This window comes from Stegodyphus dumicola, chromosome 10 (genome assembly GCF_044657685.1).
Source record: "Stegodyphus dumicola isolate Sdum_Otavi_A_Nest chromosome 10, ASM4465768v1".
In the NCBI taxonomy this organism is placed as follows: domain Eukaryota; kingdom Metazoa; phylum Arthropoda; class Arachnida; order Araneae; family Eresidae; genus Stegodyphus; species Stegodyphus dumicola.
In genome coordinates, this window is record NC_140777.1 from 129,613,105 (window position 1) to 129,631,213 (window position 18,109).

The window sequence follows — 18,109 nt, forward strand, 5'->3', positions numbered from 1 at the left end:
AAGTAGGCTATGTCCAACTTTCTTTATTAGGCTTATTCATACTCATTGTTTCTTGTAAAGACTTGTCCTTGTCTCATCAATCAGTTTTTCATTAGTTCTTGTGAACTTCTGTCATTTTTTCAATAATGCCTGTGCAAGCTCCAATTCAGTGCCCAATTTTTCTGCCAAGAAGAGGAAGAAAGAGGTAAAATCCGGGACGTTATGAAAGTTTTAAGAACAACCACACGAGAATTAGGACTTACAACTGAAAACATTTCCAAATTTTGAAAGATTTTAATGAACATTCGAATTGTAATACCCAAAATCACTATCCCATAGGTCTCATGACACTTTTGCCAGAGATAACGCCCATGTTCTCGTTTGGAAAATCAGGGATCTTCACAATCCGCCTTACTTTTTATCGAGTATGTTGTTTCCAAGATGAGATATGTAATGATGGGGAAGTTCGTATAAACGTCTCTACTTCATTTTACGGCATTACAAAAAATTAGATTAAAAAAAATAAGAGGAGTATTGGCCGTTGACGGAAAAACACCAGTAGATCGCAGAGGAAAACATGTATACAAACCGAAAACAGACAATTCCTGAGGAACTATTTCTAAAATAATTGGATCAGTTCAAGGGAAGAAAGTCTTCACCTTGAAAAGACTAAGAAAAGAGTAAGAAAATATCCCTGCCGCAAGAATTAAATATCATAAAATCATACGATGTGTACAAAACGAACCATCCACTGTCGAATGAATTAAGAACTATTTTAATTCTAAATTTAATAGCGGATTCAATTACTAAATTTAATAGCGGATTCAATTACCTAAGAAAGGGCGCTTGTAATCTTTGTGATACATTATAAAAGCAGAGATTTATATGCATGAGAAAAAATAGGAAAAACTTATTAAAGGACAAGAAAAAACAAAAGTAAGAGGAGCCAATCCCTCACTACGAGGGAAGCATTGCTCCCAGGCTTTGGTCTCCAGAATTTTTGTTCACATCCAGAGCTTCCTTGACAGCGCTTTGATAGAATTTCCACCCATGACAATTCCATACAAATCGAAAAGCGGGACACTTCAGCATAAAACAAACATTCATTGTTGGATGAATAACAGAAATTTGTATAGTTTAGTGACACATACCCAAAAATCATATCTTGGTTATTTTTCGATAACTTGCAACAGCGATTTTGCGGTACCTTTAAAATTGTATAACTCTTTCGATACTCTTGATTTGGTACTTTTATTTTATGTTCCAAAAACCAAAATATTTTAAATAAAATGCATGTTTTGTCATCCACATATTATCAATTCATTTTTATATAACTAAAAAATAATGAAACTATATAACTAAAATATAATCTTTTTGGGTTAACTAAAAAATGAGAAAAAAATAAAGTTCTGTCTCTCTTTTTTAAAATTTTTTTTAGCAACATGTATAATTGATGAGCAAATGTAATACAAAATTTATGAATGAAAAATCTTTATTATTCTATGCATATACTTGAGTAGTCGTCTGTTATTTTTGAAAGAGTTTCAAGACACGAAAAAAGCATCATCAATGATATTAATCAATATATCAATACACTTTGCATATTGTTACCTTCTGGATTACCTCGCAATATGAAAATTTGAGATATTTGTGAATTTAGATCAATTAGTTATTTTAACTGTTTTAAAAAATGAAGCAGTATTAGGAGAGTAAGGCAATCAAGATTACAATCTGATGATAGTGAGGTTAATGTTTAAATGTGAAATTAATAGTTATTATTTATTATATTATCATAGAAATATTAAACTGGGTAAAAATCGCTAAAGAGGTACTGAATGCTCTGCCAAAATATATTTACTAGAAAATTTGAATTTGATAATGAATATATCCTAAAACGTGTTTTAAGTCAAACATTTAAAACTTGATTTCTAGATGTAAATATAAAATTATGCATATTAAACTGTTTGTAATTAGGCACACAGGTCAGTAACGTAGGTCAGCATATAGGTAAGGTTTCATTAAATAGGGTAAGGCATGCAACGGCTGTCTGCCTAAAGGAAGAGATGCTATCGTGGAGGAATTTCGAAGGAAAATTGACTTTGAGTGGGTATTAAAAATAATGCATGCAATTTTCATTCAAATTATGTTTATACATATTTCTTTTGTAAAACTTTCTGGTATATGCTAAATTATTGTAAATTACTTTACTCGAAACTGATTGTGAACGCACAAATGAAGCACTTTTATTTAAGTTTGGTTTGGAGGATCTTTAATGTTTTTACATTTATGTGTGCTATACGCCTCTCATATTTAGCAGGCAGAGAGTAAGGACAGAGGAAAGAATATTTTATATACATTGAGAAATGTATCTGACGATGAGCAGGCACATTGCTGCTCTTTGGCAATTTTGAAATAAAGTGCTTTTTGAATTAAGTTTTGAATTAAGTGCTTTTTGAATTAATATTTTTTAATGTTAATATAAGATAAATGATCTCATCCAAGTAAGTTACAATCGTTGTCTCTATTTGAGAAGGCATCCACTAATGCATACATTTGAGAAGTCATATGAATGAATGTGTTACTTAGATAATGTGTAAGTAATGAATTGAACTTCTATTTGAATGGCCTTCATAATGAAGGATGCTAATCTAAGGTGAAAGTAGCATTTTCGTCGGGACCGGAATGAGTTAATATGATAACGATATGGAAATTTATTTTAGTCAAATATGGGAAAGCACGTGACTAGTTTGATCAGTGGAAGAAAGATATCTTTATACACAGTTTTCTAAAGAAAATTGACTTATAATCACATTGTACATAGAGCGAATCACTTAAAGCCAACCCTTTCACTGGAATTCGAAGTTCAGTTAAACTACCAGTGTCCCATGATTTCATCTACTTGGTAAATCGTGGGTTATGGATTTAAATTTATCAACAGTTTTGAAGAGAAGACATCATTACTATACCCGGGCGAAGATACCCAAAAATAAAGGTGCACTTTGAAACTAAGAATAAATCTTTCTAAATGAGCTTTCTATTGACAGTAACTGATGGCAGGAATTGCACAGCATGGTAAACAAAAGTGGATGCACTAGATTTCGTTTGATAGACTCTGGTAGAAAATTTAAAATAGTTACTCTTAACAGTTGAAATATAGTTTAAAGAGATTAATAGGCTCGTAACTTTAAGTTGAAAACGCTGACTTTTTTTGAAATATGTTTAAGTTCTTTATGGTATCGAAAAGATTATGGTGAAAGATAGAAAACGATTTATAAGTTGGTCGAGAATTCTTTTAGAAGAAATTATCTTTAATGAGGTCACTTTGAGCAAAAATTGGGTAATTAACATGGAAAAGCACATAACATAAAAATTAACCCGGAGAAATTAACAAGCAGAGCATCAATATTGAGAACTGACATTGATGAATATTATTCGAAATACAAACCTCTTGCGTGGAAGTTCGTGATTAGATAATGAAAGAAAAGATTCTCAGAGTTTCTAAATACACATGTTTCAGTTCTTTGAATCTCTTCATTATCAAAATAAAAACTCCTTCAGCAGATAGTTTTAATTTTTGAAACAGAAATTAGTTACATATAGGCAAATTTGGAAAAGGAGGAAAAGAATGAGTAAAGGAACTTTTATTGGGGCCACAAGTGGTTGCATACTTTACTGACTTTTGTGAGGGTCCTGCACAATGCATTTGAAGCAAGTTTTCGATTGAACACAGGATTAAAAATAATCTGCTTGTTTAGGTAAGGAGTTACGTTCAAAAGTGCTCCCTTTCGAAATGCCGTATCATTTTCAACCATCTCTTTTGTTAGTATTAAAAAGGGATACACTCTAATAATTTCATTGGTGCAGAATAGAATATTTGCATGGTATTTCCTAACGATTATAAAAGAATGAGATATTTGTATAAGGAGATATCATACTTTATTCTCTTTTGTTGCTGGTTTTCAGGTTAGGTTATACAGATATAGAAAAGCCCGCAAGTGCTATCTACCTAGTACGCAAGGGCTATCTACCTAGTAGGAGAGATGCCTTTGTGGAGTACTTTCTAAGGGAAAGTGGTTCATATTCAACTAACATAAGGGGAAACCCTGAAAACCAACCATGCAGCTAACCCATGGGATAGCACTCCCAGTATTCAGCGGTTTAATCTCTCAGCTAACTTATGGGGCTGTTAGTTTTAAGATTTTTTTTTCAGTATTTTTTATTTATCGTTAAATTAATATATTTTAAGGTGCGTACCATGAACAATTTGAAGACTTGCGTCTCATAGTTCTATATGTTTTTTGTTATCACATGAAAGATTTATTTTAAAATTAATTTTTTATTTAACAGGATAAAACCTGCATAAATCATTTTCAGTTAAAACATAATGACCTCGATAAACTTTTGAAAACGTAAAAAAAAATAACTCGCTATTTTCTCGAAGAATAAGTTTTCGAGAAAATATATTTAAAGTTCCCTCAGTGACGGGAACAATCCCACGCTACGTAACGATAAGAATGCTGAACTTTCATTTTTTTGAGTTAATTCAATGAACTTTACCATGACACGAGGATGCAATCAAATTGGGATGTCTTTATAACGGTGCCGCAGGAGGAGGTAACGTGCACAAACTGAAGATCAGTTTTTCCTTTGAAACTCGTTATCGGCATTCTTTTGCAAGGACGATTTTCATTTTAGTTACTGATTCATCAATTAAGCAAAGTATTATATAAATCTTCGGAATCTTTATGAAAAACGAGGACTTTGGGTAAGAATCTGCACTTTTAGGTAAATCGCTGAATTGTTATAAATTGCAGCAGCTTCATAAAAAACGGTGGTTTGGAATCAGAATAGATTTTCAGGTTATGCTTCTAGGAAGATTATTTCTAGGAAGAGAATTTTAGAGTATTTTAATATATTTATTTTTACCGAAATAGGTTTTAACGGCGGAAATTTTAATGACAATAATATGGGAAATAAAATAAATAGATAAATAAAATAGTTTTTAGAAGTTGATGCTAACTAGTAATGTCACAAAATTCGTAATTTTCTGTGTCTTTTCCGACTAAAAATTCTTAATTCATTTTTTAAAGATTAATTATAATTTGTTTCATGAGTTAAATGGTCGCTCAGATTAATAAAAACTAGCTTTCAAATCACATTCAAGATTCAACGAAAAAATTATTAAAATATATACAGTTTTCGCTTAATTATCAGGGTGCGCATTATCCGGCTGGCGATTATCCATGCGTATTCACGCACACACACTCAACGCTATGCGCGAGAGTATGTAAAAAACAAAGATGCTCAAAGTCAATCATGAAAAAAGATTGTTTCATGTACAAAAATCGGAGATTTATCTAATTGCGGAGAAGTCGAGGCAATAACTGAAGTTGTTTGCCAAAAAGTTGGAAATGTAAAAATTCTAGACCCTGGGAAAATTTCATTACAATTTTGCAAACGAGTTTTCTCATTTATACTTCTAAAAAGTGTCATATACGAAACATTATGTCATACATATTTTTAATCCTTTTTTTTTAAATCCATAAAAAACTAGTCCAATTTTGCTAATGTTACCAGCTTCGCTACGAGAGATCCTGGTTGTATTTTTACACGTTATAAGCTATAAAAGTATACATCTTTTCTTGCGGGGCGGGGACCACGAAACAATCCCATACAGACAGCTCATTCGCTGGAATATGAAATGAAGTTGATCTAGCTGTTTTCAGCAATATTACCGTGGGCTGCTGATGGATTTTAACAATAGTTTTAATACTGGTAAAAATTTGAAGCTAATAATGATAATGATTTGATAAATGGCGAGCGAGTTCTTTATCATAGGTATTATACAGTACGTGGCTTAGCAACGTTTCCTATTTTGAAAAAGAGTTGAGTTTTAATATTCATATTCGAATAAAAATAGTAAGACCTACTTCCAAGTGCTAATAATGAGCTGAAATGCAGAAATCAGAACTTAAATTCACAATGTATTCACGTATCTTACAATTTACAGACACAAATTTTTATTCAGATAATTTGCTAGTTAACTAAGACTTTTAAATATATACAAAAATTTCATCTTCATTTCTTTAATTCATGTGATTTCAGACAAATTAGCGTAGCTAGAGAGGGCTGGTCCGCCACGGACGACATAATTTGGAATGGCCAATTTCATGTGAAATAATATTTGATGGGGGTAAGTCCTGTGTATCTTTCAGGCAAGTAAAGAACAATACAATTCTGAATTAGCGTATGGAATTAATTTAAGAAGAAAAATAGATTTTCTGTATATTAGTATCCAAAGAAATCACCAGGTGATTTCAACAGCTACGCGCTTTTATACCATTTTTATTCATTCAAAACTTGAAAATTGGGATTATCAACTGTGATCTCGGTGCAACCTTTGGGAGGGGGGCGGTAGCGAGATTAAGCAATTATTTCTTTCCAAATGCGAGCGAATTGTCAGGCGTAAATTTGTAATATGAGCTGCGTTTGTTTGCTCCCACTGCAGAGCATACCTGGAATATAAGTTCAGCTCGTTGAGAAGCATCAAAAGTTATCATCATCTGTTATAAGACAGAATTTCCTCAGTTAGAGAGAAATGTTTCAGTTTTATTTCCGTTATTATTGCTAAAGAAAATGAAACGGGAATGTGAAAGGTGTCTCTGTGGACGTTTTGCTATTTGTTCTAAAATGCAGTTCTTCAGATAATGTAATACTGCTGAGAACTTTTTTCACTCTTGCTGTGTTTCTAGTTGTGATAAGAGTTTTTTAAATAAAAATCATTTTAGAACTACTAATGATTAATTTTGCATTTAAGAAATAGTTCTGTACTATCAGTTTAGCAGTTTGTAATATGTGGCTTTGCAAACAAATATAATAATAGGACTAATAATTTAAAAATGATGGAATTAAATTTTTTTTTCAGAAGTAAAGGTAGATTTTTAATTTACACAGATCGTATTTTATTCTCGAGTGTCAAAATGTAGAATCATCATTTTACTCGACTTCTGATAAGGATCGGATGGGGGGAGAAAGAGTAGGGTGAAAGGAGGCGGATAAAAGAGAGTGAGGTCCGCACTAGCGGCGGCGAAAAAAGGGGGTTGATAAGTACACTGTCGTTATAAGATGTAGCCGCGGGTGGAAAAACCGCAGAGTCAGTTTAGCGTGAATGAGTCAATTAAGGTTGTGATTCTTATGTGGGAAGGATGTCACATGGGTAACGATGTTTTTCTCTGGGATGCGGGGAGTGTCTGAGAGTGCTAATAAGGCTATTACTGTGGGTTTGTACTGAATAAAAGATTTTTAATTTATTTTCCTTTATGTCAATTTTACATTCAGCCATTTGCTTATTACCATGAGGAGAGATAAATCGAAAAGCAAATCAGCTTTTTTTAAATGTTGCAAATGAAATTTACTTAATTTATAAATGAAAATTTATAAATTAAGAAATGAAATTTACTTAATTTTTTATTACTTAAGGCAATGAACGAACAGAAAGTATTAATTCATTATAGCTCTTAATTCAAGTATTAATTCATTACAGCATTCATATAAAGTACTAATTTATATTAAGTAACATTCATATTAATTCATTACAGCACAACTGAATGGTACTAATTTCTAATACGATCACTGAATGTATAATTTTTTTGTTTTGAAAAAAGTCTATAGACTCCTTACGAGGTCTTTTTCCATTCTCCAGTATTCCAGATGGTGTTTATAGCTTTAAGGGGTTGTGTTATTTAAATCCTAATGCGGTGGTGCTATGGTTACCCGGGTCATTACCTTCAACTCTCTTTGGCAAAAATTCTATTTTCACCTCCGCGAGAATCCTGCCAAAGATACCAACTCATAATTCTGACGTCAGACATACAGTGCAACGGTCAGCGCCATCTATAGCCAAAAGGCTACATTCATGTTTCTCAAAACGTTTACTCTTCAGTCTGGTATATAGGAGCCTGAACCAAAGCACAGAGGTTGAAAAGAGGAAAAGTTGTGGGCTATTGATAAGCCACATCTCTTTCTTACAACTATTTAGCTAGCATATATTGGCAACAATAATTAACTTTCTTATTATAACCGGAGGGAAATGTAAATAAAGTATTTCTTTCAGCTTACAGGTAACTTGACTTACTCACTGGTATTTTTATCAAAAGAAATGTCTCAGGCGAGAGGTATTTGTTTCGATTCCAGACTTTCTGTGGAGGGAAAGTAAGCCAACGCCTTGGTCCTAAGAAAGTTATAATGCTGACTTATAATTTTTCTTAGGGAGAGAGTTACGAAAGTGCTTTCTCCCAGAGTAGCATTGACAATCAAATGACTTCCGATGATAAAGTGAACGATTGGTATTCGTACTACAGGAAATTAATTACGGATAAAATGGTATCAATCCAGACTGTTAAAATTGGTGGTGTCAATTCAAATAGGGTGGGAAAAATTACAGCGTTGGAAGAGTTATCAAAGGAGCATGGGCTGAACTTTCAGACATAGTAACAGGTAGTTTGGCGAAGCTTTGTCAAGTGATAAGAGTTGCTGGAACTACAGCAGTAGAAAAGTGTGTTATATAGGAAAGTTACTATTTTCATGCACCACAACGAGTTTTTTGGTATAAAAGTTTAAAAATTTTAGTTGATTTTGTTACTCGGTGTCTAATTTTATTTCTGTATTTTAAATGTTCCTGCACTGAAAATAGATTTTTATTAACTAGTTGTTGTTTTTTTTCCAGTTTCAGACCAAGTGAAGAAAGAAATTAACGTTGAATAATGAAAATATTTATATCAGTCCTGTGGATTTCACTGTGCTTAATTGTGACTCCAAGCTCCTTTGCTTGTCCGAAACCTGATGATATAGCTCCTTGCACTTGCTTTAAAGCAACCATTTACTGTCAAGAACCAAATATAACTTTGCCTTATCTCGAAAGAATTATGAAAAATGTATCTGCTGGATTCTACCAAAGAATATTACTAAAAAATCTGAAGTTGGGAAATTTATCACTTGAGATCTTTGAGAATGTTGATGTTAATATGTTAGAGATTATTGAATGTGAACTATCTGGTATCATTTCATCAAATCGTGTCTTACCAGTATTTGGAGATACTTTAAGAGTAAGTGAAAGAACTCTAGGAAAATTAATAACGGTTAACATATTTTTGTGTTCATTTCCTTATATCATAAAATAAGCTGTCCAGTTATTTATAAATGTTTTTGATAAAAAAATGGATTACAGTTATGGTGAACATGAAAGGCATCCGTTATAATGAATTTTATTTTTGAGAAGTATTTTTTGAAATTTTGTTTGTACCTTTAAGAAAGTAATTGGGATATTTGAAAGCTCCTTTTTTTAACATCTTTGCTCCTAGCATATCATATAAAATATATCATATAAATATAAATATGCTTCAGTTTCCTTTTGTGAGCCTATTTTATCAAATGTGATAAAGGAACAAAATTTCACTGATGGCCCATTGTATCGCATTTCAATCTTTTAAACAGAACATTTGATTTTAAATCTGCATGAATTATATCAGAATGTTTAAAACGTTATTGAATAGAATGTCTGGAGTGTTAGGTTAGTTATTTTGAACGTTATTTATAATTTTATGCAATAAATTTAAAATGCATGATGCTTACAATGAACATTCACAATTTAGAAACATTTCATGTTCTAATGCAAGTGGCTTATATGCAAATGTGGAAGTAGGATATAATAGGCACTAGTATTTAAATTCTTAAGTTTTTTTTTTTACTTCCTCATTGTATGGAAATAATTTAAATATGTAAATACAATCATTATTTCAGGGTACCCCTTGGCAAATTTTTGGCATCATTCCTATTTATATGCAACGCTCTCCTCAGTAAAATGGCATCCAGAACATAATTAAAACAAAAAATATATAATCTCAATAAACTGCATTTTAAATTAAACAAGGAAATAACATAAAAATTGAAATACATATTATGTAATCCATGCAGTACAAAAAAGAAATATTAAATTATTTAGAAATTTCGGCTCTATTGTAGAATTGGGTGCCCCTTCGATTTTGCAACAAATTTTGTTCAGTTTTGGCGATGAAATCCCATTACTGGTTAGCAGGATAGTTTTAACGTTGTTTTAGCTTCCTGATTTTTTTTAAGCGAAAATAGATTGATGTGTACATGGACAGTTAAGGCAGTGCACAATGCCTAGTTTGTTGAATTCTCTGATGTTCTTTTAAGTGAAAGTAGATCGATGTGTACATGGACACCGAGTTTATGCAATTATTTGACTTCTTATTTTGGGTTTATGTAGCGGCAATCTTGAAATTGTGCCTTCCTGCCATCACTCTTGGCGTAAAAAAAAAAAAAAAAAAAAAAAAAAAAAAAAAAAAAAAAACAAGGGGCACTTAATTGTAAACTTGTTTTAAACGAAATTTCTGTGTCTTTAGTGTGTGGCAAACGGAATTCATTAACAGCATCCGAAAACTTTCTAAAATTATCTGATCTAGAATCTGTATTCTGCCGTCACCACATAAATTCACAAAAATAAAAATAAAAAATATCCTCTGTAGTGCCGGACAAGCCCATTCAAAGTCATCTGAATGATCTTTATATTCGACCATACTCATTTCCTTTGTACAGACGAGACACATAATGATTACTGAGTAAACCTTCATTTACACACCAGTCAAGTAATGCTTTTTTTTTTTTTTTCATTCATACCGAATAGTACAGAAACTTTAATCTTACCACAGGCAGCCATCATACGGTGTAAAGCACAAAATAAGCAACGTACTTCCTAAGTGACATCCAACACAGAAATAGGCCGTCAAAAATTATGCATTACCATCAATCACGTCATGATAGGGTTTCCAGACCATACGCCATAAAACATTTAGGTTACCATAAATGAAACAACTTAGCGATAATCCAAGGGGTACTCCAAAATATAGACTACTTAATATTTCTAATGCTACATATTGAATTTTTATTTTGACTGTTATTTTAACTGAATTTTTATTTGAAGTTTCCTGTGGCCGGCCGCCCGGGATAATTGTGAGCAACGTTGACTGCTGTACCGTAGGGCCCGGGTTCGAATCCTGCTGAAAGCATGGATACTTGTAAAGTATAGTGTCTGTGTATCATGGGGGCACTTAAATATACGGGAAGCCTCTTGAGAAGTTGGTGGTAGGGGCAAGAGGGGTGGGAGACCCTTGGACCCGTTCTCCTCGCGATGCTGTCCATCAAAATTGGAGGCAGAACTGAGCAGTGTCGTACTGTCAAGTCTCTTGCTGACAGCAGGCGCAGTCTTGTACTCCTCGTCACGATGAGTTTCGTGGGCTTGTGCTGATGTTACCGTCAGAAAAGAGAGATAAATCCCAAAAAGTTTCCTATTTATGTTATAAGAAATATCGTATAAAAATACAAATATTTTGATAAAAAGCAGATTTTATTAAAATTATTTTTGCTTGTTAGTCTTAAATGCGAAATGCACTGAAGCACACAGTGATATTAAGTACTCCAAACTCTGGGAAACCTTCATTTTTGCAACGTCAGGAGCAAAGAGGTTAAAATGATAGCAAATATAAATTTAAATAATTCATAAAGCAATAATATTATCAAATATAAAGTGTGAATTGTATGGTAAATTACATGCAAGTTACAAAGCAACAACTTTGTGCTTGCTGTAGATTTAGTCAAGAAATCAATTGATTTTGAGAGCAAATAGGCCTCTCTTCATCAGGAGTAGAGAAATATGTTAGATTGAACGTAATTTTTACATGCAAGTACAATAATTTTACAACCACTTTATCAAAGCTTTATCACATTTTTTAACCACTTGGTAGATGATGTGATTCTTGCAATTCTGTGATGCTTTTTTGGATATATTTTTTCAAATGAAGTACTTTCTATGGAATCAGTTAAAACAAGGTACCTGTATGTGAAAGAATATAACTAAATATTTTGACATGTTAGTAGAGGGCAATTTTTAATTAGTTTGCTAATAAAATTTTAATTTATTTTTGTGTAGTAGAAAACCTGCTCCTACTCAATCAGGTGATCTAAGCGTAACCGCAGTAATATATTTTTTAAATACCAAGCTTTGTAATTCTGAACTGTGCAAAAATAACTATTCATATTTAATCTGAAGGCAGTTTCAAGTATTTTAAAATTTGTAGATCATCATAACATATGTAGCATGCTTAAAAACTTAAGTAATGGTATTGTATTAATTTAAATAAATAGTATTCTGGTAATGAATAGCGAAGAAACTTATAAAATATTGAAAGGGGAAATTTTCTTGGCTTGTCACAAAGTGGGATACAGTGTCTTGACATTCATTAAATTCAGATATCAGAATCTACATCTTTGATATAAAAGCAATGATATTTAATATAATTTGTAGAGCAGTTAAATTTAAATTTTGGAACAATTAATGGCAAAAATGAGCTTGTTTACTAAAGTTTTCTGCTGTTCTATTAAATTTACAATGACTGTCTATTGAAATTATCAGAAATTTCATGTGGAATATGCAATTTTAATGCAGTCTATATGTGTATGAAAAATGTTTAGTATACGGGTCATTACATCTTAACCAACCCTATACTGTAAGAAGGTACTCATTTGGAAAGATTTAGATGACATGTCACAAAGTGGGAATATTATTTAAAGGCTGCCTGGAATACATTTTGTGCTATTAGTTCATGTAGTGAGAATGGCTGCTGATTTTAATGACAAAAGTCCATATTATGATGATTTATTATAATTATCATAATTTCTTAGGCCAAAAACAAATATCTCTCAAAATGCCATTGTCATCATTATCATTCATCATGCGACTTTAAAAAAATTTAAAGTCGCATGATGAATGATAATGATAACAAGACACTCAACATCCATTCAACATTGGAGACAATGGAGATTTAAGGACGTGTAGAATCCATATCATTGCAGGTAGGTTGTAGCTATTTTGCCTGCCAAAGTTGAAGCAATGGATTTGGTGAGTAATTATAACATTTTGGTTGAGCATGTATTAGAGAAATAAAACTTGTAATATTGTTCACTATGAATGTGATAAAAAGTATTTTTAAGGAAATAAAAAAAGAATCATAGAATCATTTAATATCCATACTTAATCTATAGCAGTTTTGAATTGAAGAGATGGAATTTTTTATTTATTTTGAGCTGTCCAGAATTGCTTGACCATTTTCATGTTATCATAAGGTGTGTTTTAGGCCTTGATAAGAAATGGACATAAAGGCTTTACTATGCATTCTTTTTTGCAGAACAATACCCTAAGATTTCTTACTATCAATCAAAGCTGTTTCTAATGATGGTACAGCATGTGTAACATGCTTTTGCACTAGGTGACAAGTGTTAAGGATTTAGCGAAATTGAACTATGCCATGTAATTAACATATAGTTAGTTAATTGGCAAGAGAGTGATAAAATATGCTTTTCCATCGGGTGGCAAAGTTAATTGTTTATTGTCTTTCAAAAGTTAAGAAACATATAACTTATTTTGTTTTAAATTTTACACCAAGAAGATAGAAATTTTATAGATTAAAAAAATTACAGCAAAAAGATAAAACTATGAAAATTGACTCATAGATGATGCAATGATATATTGAATATATAAAAGGCTATAAATCTAGTCCTTATAGAGAAAATGTAAAATGTGCTTGTCGTAAAATGCATAATCTCTAAGACAGAGAAAATGCCCCCCTTACTCTAAAATAAATGAGAAAAATTTTAGCAAAGAATACAATTGATTCTGAGATTGCGAGTTTGACCGCGTGTTGTCGTGCTTTTCTGCTAGAGCATTATTTTTTTTCTTAAAGTTTGCATGCTTGATTGTCACTTTTGGACGTTTTTTCACTTAACGATGAATGGTGCGAGCGCAACGTATTTTACAGCTATCGTGAATGGCATTAGAGCAAAATACTTAATTTACTAGTAAAGCTCTAAGCAGTTGAGGCTAGTAAAAGGGAGATAATCCCAGATCCCCAGAAAATATAAAAATCGAAAAACTGGATGTCCAATAATGAATCGTTGCTTAGATCTCCAATTTTTTTTCTTTCCTTCTTTTTTTTTTTTTTTTTTTTTTTTTTTTTTAATTTCATTTTTCACACAGTGTAGGAAGGGAGAATATGATGCTCGAGAAAAACCAATAACTGAGATTTCTTTTACTAAGACAGATTGTTATCATCATGTTATTTCCTCTTTCAAAACCTTCCTGTAGCGAACTACATTCTCATTTTAGTACATTTCTGTATGAAACATTTCCGTAAATAGGTGGCTTTAGATTTAATTATTTTCCAAACAAAAAATGACAGTTTTTAATTATATATATAACTTTTATCATTTACTTCGGAGATATATTTGATGTCCTTATCGATCATAGTTCCAGAGCTAGATTAAAAAAATGTTTATTTGTTAATAGACTGCCCGACATTGAAAACGCAACACCAAGAAGGAACGGACCGAAAATTATGCAAATTTCAGGGTAGACGCATGTCATCGAATTATGCAAATGATGTGAAATGCACAGCTCTCCAGTGCACATTCAAGAGGATATAAGGGAAGGAACCTGCAGAATGTTCAGTTTTTGTGCCATTATTTCTGCTAAAGAAATGATCATAGAAAATTTTTTCTTGTCTCAGAGGAGGGGTGCAATAGCAGAGAATGCCAACCCATCGTCAACGGAGGCAGTTCCTGCAGACAGACGATTTCACGAGGGGCATAGTGATTGGACTAAGAAGTGCAGGTTGGACCATAGGGTAAATCTCAGCTGACACACACCTAGATGCGTCCACAGTTCACCAGCTATGACAACAATGATTGCAACAAGGAAATGTGAAAAGTTCGAGCGGTGAAGGTGTAGCCAGACTGACATCAGCACGCGTGGATCAGCGCATCTGCTAATAACTGGTGTCGCACCCGCAAGCCACTTCTACCTCCATTTTGTAGCATGTTCAAGACATCCTGGATGTTCCCATATTGACATAACCATTTGCCACCTAGTAGTGTGCACTCATGGCATCTGTTAAGAAGACTGCCATTGACCCTATATCATAGACGCTAACGTCTGCAATGGTGATGGGCTCGAGCAATGTGGATGACAGAATGGCAACGGAGTGAGTCACATTTCTGTTTCTCCAATGATATTCGCCACGTGCGAGTGTGGCGCTCATGTGGAGATAGGTCAGATCCGGCAGCAATTGTGGAACGCCCCACTGCGTGAAATGCGGCATCTTGGTTTGGGGCGCAATTACGTATGATTCCAGGACACCCCTAGTTCGTATTCAGGGTACTATGACAGTCCAACAATACGTGGATGATGTGCTGCAGCCGGTGACGCTGTCTTACTTTTAGGGAGAGGCCAGTGTCCTTTAATGATAACGCCCGACCACACACTGCTTGCATAAGCCAACATGGTCTGAAAGCTGCACATATGCTTCTGTGGCCACCACTGTCTCCTGATCTCTCACCAATCGAACAACTTTGGAATGTGATTGAATGCCATTGCCGTGTTCAAAAGACAAATTGTGGCATATGTCTGACAGGGAATGGAGAGCCATTTCTCAGCACGCCATCCATAGTCTCATTGACTCTAACTAGACATATTGCTTCAGGTATCGACGACCAAGGTGGTCCTACAGCCCACTGAGCCAACGTTATACCTACTCTATATTATGCATATCTTTTTTAAATAAAGATCACTTCTTTTCTTTGCTGTCTATCTCTGTTTGCTAAGTTTCATCACTTTCTGGCCAATCCTTCTTAGTGTTGCATTTTCATTGTCGGTAGTGTATTTGGAGGAATATACAGGGTGATTCACTACCAGACCAACAAATTTGCAGGGTGATTGGTACAGAGAAGACTCGGAATCACATAAGTTTGCAGGGTCACAAATGTTGTACTTGTGAGCTATAGTGCAAAGAAGCAGAGAGAAAGCCATAAACAATAACAAATTAATGGGACAGAAAACACTTTATTGAAAGGTTGTAATACAACAGGTGTTTGAAATTACGACCAGAAGTCGTCAAACAAGACTAACAGCGTTGCATGGAATTCCTTATGTTCTGGAAGATACTTCCCAGCAGTCTTGTGGTAGATGGCGCTGAACGGAAGGTTGCGTGAGCAGCAATACTGTTGGATGTCGTCATTTGCGATCCGTTTCCCGAGGTAGTAGAATGAACGTGTATTCAAATGATTAACTAGTCAACATACTGATCAAGTGTGGAGCTGTGGATGGTTACGGGGACACCTCTCGGCAGTTGTACCAGGAATGTTACCCGAACAGGCGTGTTCCACATCACACAACCTCTACAAGTGTGTACAGAAGGTTACATGAGACTAGTTGTTTAACGAGAACTACAATGAATCAACAGCAAACGACTAGTATGCCTGGCAGTGAGGAGGCAGTCTTACGTCTGGCAGAAGACAGTCCCAGTATGAGCATTCGAGATATAGCCCAACAAGTGGGTTTATCTCAATCCATTGTCCTGAGGATACATGCAGCAAACCAAATGAGGGCATACTATCTTCATCACGTCCAATTATTAGAGCTTGAGGATTATCCACTCCTGAGGATGTTTGTTACATGATTCCTGCAACATACAGCGCATTTGTTGTGTCCGTGTTTTTTACGGGCTTCTCCACATTACACAATTGACATCTGCCGAGATCTCGATGTAACCTTTGAACTACAGTGGATAGGACGTGGTGGCCTGGTTCATTGGCCTGCCTGATCACTGGAGCTATCGTGCATGGACGTCTTCTTGTGTAACATGAAGAGTTTAGTGTACGAGACATCCATTCCTTAAGTTGAAGACCTCGTCATTCGAATATCTATAGCTGCCGGGAGGATATATGAAATGCCAGGAATCTTCCAGAACGTAAGGAATTCCATGCAACGCCGCTGTCAGGCCTGCCTGGCAACTTCTGGTTGTAATTTCGAACACCTGTTGTAGTACAACCTTTCAATGAAATGTCTTCTGTCCCATTAATGTCTTTACTATTTCTGTTCTTTTTCTCTGCTTCTTTGCATCATAGCTCACAACTACGGCATTTGCGACCCTGCATTCCTGTGTGATTGCGAGTTGTCTCTGTACCCCCTACACACTCTGCAAGTTTGTCAGTCTGGTAGTGAATCACGCTGTATATATGTATCTTCATGCATTGTGTTAAAATTTTTTAACATTACAAATGAACTTATGTGATTAATTATAAGTTATCATAAGTATTGTTTCAGTAAGAAATAATCTCATCTTTGTAGAATCAAAAACATGCTTTTAATTTTCCTTTATTGATATCAGAATTAAAGTAGAGCAAAGAAAAGATTAATTTAACACAAGGGATAAATTAATACTATCAATTAATTCATTAAAAATATTTGTCTATTTTGAGAATTTAATAATGTTTTTCTCTGAAGTAAGAATTAACATTGTAGAAACATTACGGTTTTTGAAGTAAGAGACATGCAAAATGTCCAGTGCCTTTGTAAGGACTTGAACCTGGACCTTTTGAATATGAACTGAGTGTGCTACTGTTACACCATGAAAGCATACGGCAAGATAAAGAAAATACCTTGTATACTCCCTTTGAAAGGGCGACTAGGGTTAAGGGACCTAGTTATCAAATCCTGGTGACGAATTAATATTCACAACGTTTTGGCTCAGGCACAACTGTAGAGTCATTAGATTCTTTTGAAACACGAGACATGAAAAATATGCAATGCACTCACCGGGACTCAAACCCGGATTTCTCGAATACGCGTCGAGTGTACTACTAGTTACATTATGAAGACATGCTGTAAGGAGGGAGAAAATACCTTTTAATATATATAAATGTGTTCTCAAGCATATTATCTAGAAATCGGTTAATTAACAGAGCTATAAGTTATATAATTACATTTAGAGATTAGATGTTCAGTTCTTAGTCCTTGCATGTTTTTTCATAATGTTAAATCATATTGCATTGATATGCAACTAAGCAGTACACCTTTCAATGAAGGAGCATAGAACTGCTTGGAAAAATTCTTAATATTTTATTATCTAAGCATGATGCTTTGAAATAAAATACACTGATTATCATTAATTAAGAAAAAATCACTAAAAGGACAATTACTCCAAAAGTTACATGTAGAATT

General features: G+C 33.7%; 1 protein-coding gene across 1 annotated transcript in view; it reads left to right on the forward strand.

Moving 5' to 3' along the window:
• LOC118187308 (oplophorus-luciferin 2-monooxygenase non-catalytic subunit-like) overlaps nt 1–18,109 on the forward strand; it is a 52,786-nt gene that overhangs the window by 19,279 nt on the left and 15,398 nt on the right. The window contains exon 2 of the mRNA XM_035357501.2: nt 8,705–9,083. Coding sequence (XP_035213392.1) covers nt 8,742–9,083 — 342 coding nt within the window. The 5' untranslated portion in view covers nt 8,705–8,741. The remainder of the gene's footprint in view (nt 1–8,704; nt 9,084–18,109) is intronic.